Here is a 3,954-nt window from a genome sequence, read left to right as displayed (position 1 = left end):
CGATTCGAGTAAGGCAACCATCCGGGCAGGGAGATAAAACCAATCCTCCGTTGATAGTTTCGCTATTATCCTCATTCCATATTTAGTCTTTATTTTCATCATTTCAATTATTTCATATTCTTTATTTTCCTCGAGACTGTTTAATTTAACAAATGTCTTCTCAGGGAAGAAAGCGAATGCATTAACTCCAGTTAAAAATGCCATTTTATGTAGACCCTATATTAGAGAAAACTATTATTATTATTATTATTGAAAAATTAAAACAATATTTGAATAATATATTCCTACCTTTCTTTAGCAATTGAGACTGAGGTATAAACTGATCTGAGTTTTCTTACTGGTTGTGGTTGATGCACTAACTAAAGTACTGATCGGAAGATTCTTGCTGGTTGTGCGGTCGATGCACTAGCTAAAGTTTGAACAGATTGAAGCTGGTTCAGTATTATTCGAATCCATTTATATAGAAAAAATTGTTGATGGAGGGGGTAAAATTCATTGATGGAAGGGGTAAATAATTTTTTGTTGAAAACGTGTGCAGATTTTTAACATGTCATTAACACTGATTAGTAAGATGATATACTGCTGATTAATCAAATTATGATTCTATTAAAAGAATATGCATGAATCATTCAAGCACATTTTGATGATCTTCAATGTGTTAGCGATCAACATATTTGTAAAGATCTATCATCTGGATAAAATATATATTAAAATTTCGTAAAAAAATATGATCTCGCTGAAGATCTCAATTTCACCCCCCACACGTATGACATATCGTTATACGGTAAGGTCCAGCGTGGAGCGTCTAAGAGGTACTTAATTTTCATCACGTGCTGATATTTAATACGACAAAGATATTTGTATATCTGAAGCACGCTTCTCTCTCGCTGAAATTTGATGCATCAAAAGTATTTGTACATCCAAAACATACATCGTTCATACAAATCTTTCTAATATGTATTATATTTAAGAATTAAACGACCTAGGCTTATTAATAAAATCATTCTTCTATTAAAAGCATGCGTATGATTGTATATCTGAAGCATCAAAAGTATTTGCACATCCGAAACATACATCGTTCATACAAATCTTTCTAATATATATCATATTTAAGAATTAAACGACATAGGCTTATTAATAAAATTATTCTTCTTCTTTTATTAAAAGCATGTGTATGTGTTATACCTTAAACGTTTCTGCCTTGAAACTCTATTACGTTGATTCTCACGATGATTTTGGTTTCATCGCTTAGCAAGATGATGATATGTGTTTGCTTATCTAAAGTAGGGTGTAATTCCATCAAACGAAATAAAATATGAATGATAAGTACGCACACCTCCAACGTTTCTGTTGAAAGGGTGTCTTTTATTAAGGTAGTTGGTGGTGGAAATGTTTTAAATACTTGAGTAGCTCTAAACAGTTCATTAGATTTTTGTTTCATCCTCTGTTTTAACAGTTTAAAGTAAAGGAGACATTTTGAAGAAAAACTATTTCAATGGTTAATATTAAAGTTATATACAATTGTAGTGACAATATATTAAATGAAATTGAAAGGGATATGAACTTATTATTTGAATTACTATTTCAAATTAATACAAATATGCAACGTTGTGAGGAAATTATAAGTGATGATTGTAGCGAGGAATATATTGATGTTATTGAAATAATCGACGGTGAGAACGAGACAATGATTGAAGATGAAGTAACTGAAGTATTGACCGCAGATGATTCTGATGATGTTAATACTGTAATTCAAATAATTGACAGTGATAATAGTGATGATATTGAGCACAATTTTTCGATTTTTGCAAATAATAAAGTTACTGGAATAATCAACAGAGAGAATGACATGATAATTGAAGATGAAGTAAACGAAGTATTCAATGTAGATGATTCTAATGATGCTAATACTGTAATTGAAATAATTGACAGTGATAATAGTGATAATAGTGATGATTGTAGCGAGGAATGTATTGATGTTATTGAAATGATCAACAGTGAGAACGAGACAATGGTTGAAGATAAAGTAACTGAAGTATTGACCGCAGATGATTTTGATGATGCTAATACTGTAATTCAAATAATTAACAGTGATAATAGTGATGATATTGAGGACAATTTTTCGATTTATGAAAATAATAAAGTTACTGGAATAATCGACAGCGAGAATGACATGATAATTGAAGATGAAGTAAACGAAGTATTCAATGTAGATGATTCTGATGATGCTGATACTGTAATTGAAATAATTGACAGTGATAATAGTGATGATATTGAGGACAATTTCTCGATTTTTGAAAATAATAAAGTTACTGGAATAATCGACAGCGAGAATGTCATGATAACTGAAGATGAAGTAAACGAATAGGTGTATATTTATAGCATTCTAGCCTTTACGTAGTAATATTGAATGCATATGATGATTGTATGTACTTTTCAGTTAACACTGACATCTGTCAAGAACGCTTTAAAAAGGTCTTATAGCAGGAATTACTATCTCATAGTTACGAAGTTTCGAATTAAAAATATCATTTTAAAATAGAGTAGTCTTTTTAAAAAAAGCATGTTATATGTGTGAACCAGCAGCTTTATTACCGTGGCTTCAAGCACTGAAAGGAGAAGATTGGGTCAAGAAAAACGAGATGTAATTGTTGAACTATTATCTTCTGAAAATATATAACTTAAAAAAATGTAACATTGTACATTTATATTATCAACATTTTAATCAATGTATATTTCAATAATACCATTTTATAATTAACTGTTATTACAATAAAAACATATATAATAAGGTTTATTTTTGTTTTGTTGATTTATAAAATTGTGTTTGTGCATGCTATTATATATTAGTTCAAAAATTGCTGAGCTATGGAAAAAAGTAACATACTCAGCTACATTTAGGGTAAAGGGGGTTCAACGGGGTAGTAGCATGCTGCAAAGATTCAAGGTTACGCGAGCAAAAAAAAAACGCAGGGAGAATCTGTTTTACCATCTAGGAAATTGCTTTTACTAACTGAGACCTGACGTCAGAGGAGTGGGGGTGTGATGTCAAAATGCTGCAAGTATCCTCCCGCACCCCCGCAACCCTCTCGCCCATACTTGCTGCGAGCTCACGTGGAGCCTCCGATTTCCCCCACCACCACCGCTTAGCACTTCTTGGCTCCCCCCACTACCTCGCAACCAGGCTCAGCCGAGTGGACAGGAGTGGGGGGGCCAGAACCGGCCTAGCATGTCTACTCTCGCAGAATCCCAGCAGCATTTTCAGGGGCACGCAAAAGCTGAAATTCTTAACAGCCGCCTCCTTTTTGAGCCGGTCTCTGGCCGTAGCGACGAACCATCCGGAATGACGTAGACTGGCGCTCTCCTCGGTGCTCAGGGAAACGAGATTCTTCAGAGTGCTGGTAATACCGACGTTTCTGCATCGGTCGATCTCGATACCGTTCAATTCATAACGAATCTCGTCGAAGAGGAAAGCCGCGGAATTGCAGTCGAGCGTAACTGTATCATCGTTGGTGGCGCTCGCGTCACGCGTACCCTCCACCAGCTGGCCCTCGACGTAGAGATAACTCTCGCACGGCAGGAGTATCAAATCTTGCTGCTGTATGGGAATGCGAATCTCGTCGCTGTTCGCCAACGAGGCGTTCGCATACGGATTGTAGGCATGCATCTCCATTTTCGTGATGCGATTGTCGTAGGTCAGCGGTGCGGTGACGTTCAAGGGATCTGCCATTGTTCCACTATGTACTACCTTCGCCCAATCTCTTCACGGTGAATCCCAATGATTGTAAAAATTCGATATTTCTTCTCGTTAGCAGGAAGCTCCTCTTGTCGCGATTTTCACTCCGAGCCGGTGTATTCGACTCCACGTAGGACGAACGACTAGCGAACGTTTCATCCAGTTTCACCGCTTTATAATCCTCGCTACTACTTTTGTAAATTAACATTTCTTAATGT

The 3,954-nt window shown here is 35.6% G+C and overlaps 1 protein-coding gene across 1 annotated transcript; it reads left to right on the top strand.

The window, feature by feature from the left end:
* The first annotated feature begins 1,495 nt into the window (after positions 1 to 1,495).
* LOC136784874 (homeobox-like protein HDP1) lies at positions 1,496 to 2,648 on the top strand. Its single transcript, XM_066745786.1, has 3 exons — positions 1,496 to 2,356; positions 2,441 to 2,475; positions 2,543 to 2,648. Exons 1-3 carry the CDS (start codon positions 1,496 to 1,498, stop codon positions 2,646 to 2,648), a joined length of 1,002 nt encoding a protein of 333 aa, XP_066601883.1.
* Positions 2,649 to 3,954: the final 1,306 nt, after the last annotated feature.

Source organism: Prorops nasuta, unplaced genomic scaffold (assembly GCF_024137725.1).
Source record: "Prorops nasuta isolate Cenicafe-Biocafe unplaced genomic scaffold, Cenicafe_Pnas_1.2 PNAS00089, whole genome shotgun sequence".
Lineage (NCBI taxonomy): Eukaryota > Metazoa > Arthropoda > Insecta > Hymenoptera > Bethylidae > Prorops > Prorops nasuta.
Note: the sequence above shows the minus strand (reverse complement) of the source record. Positions and strands in the feature narration are given on the sequence as shown.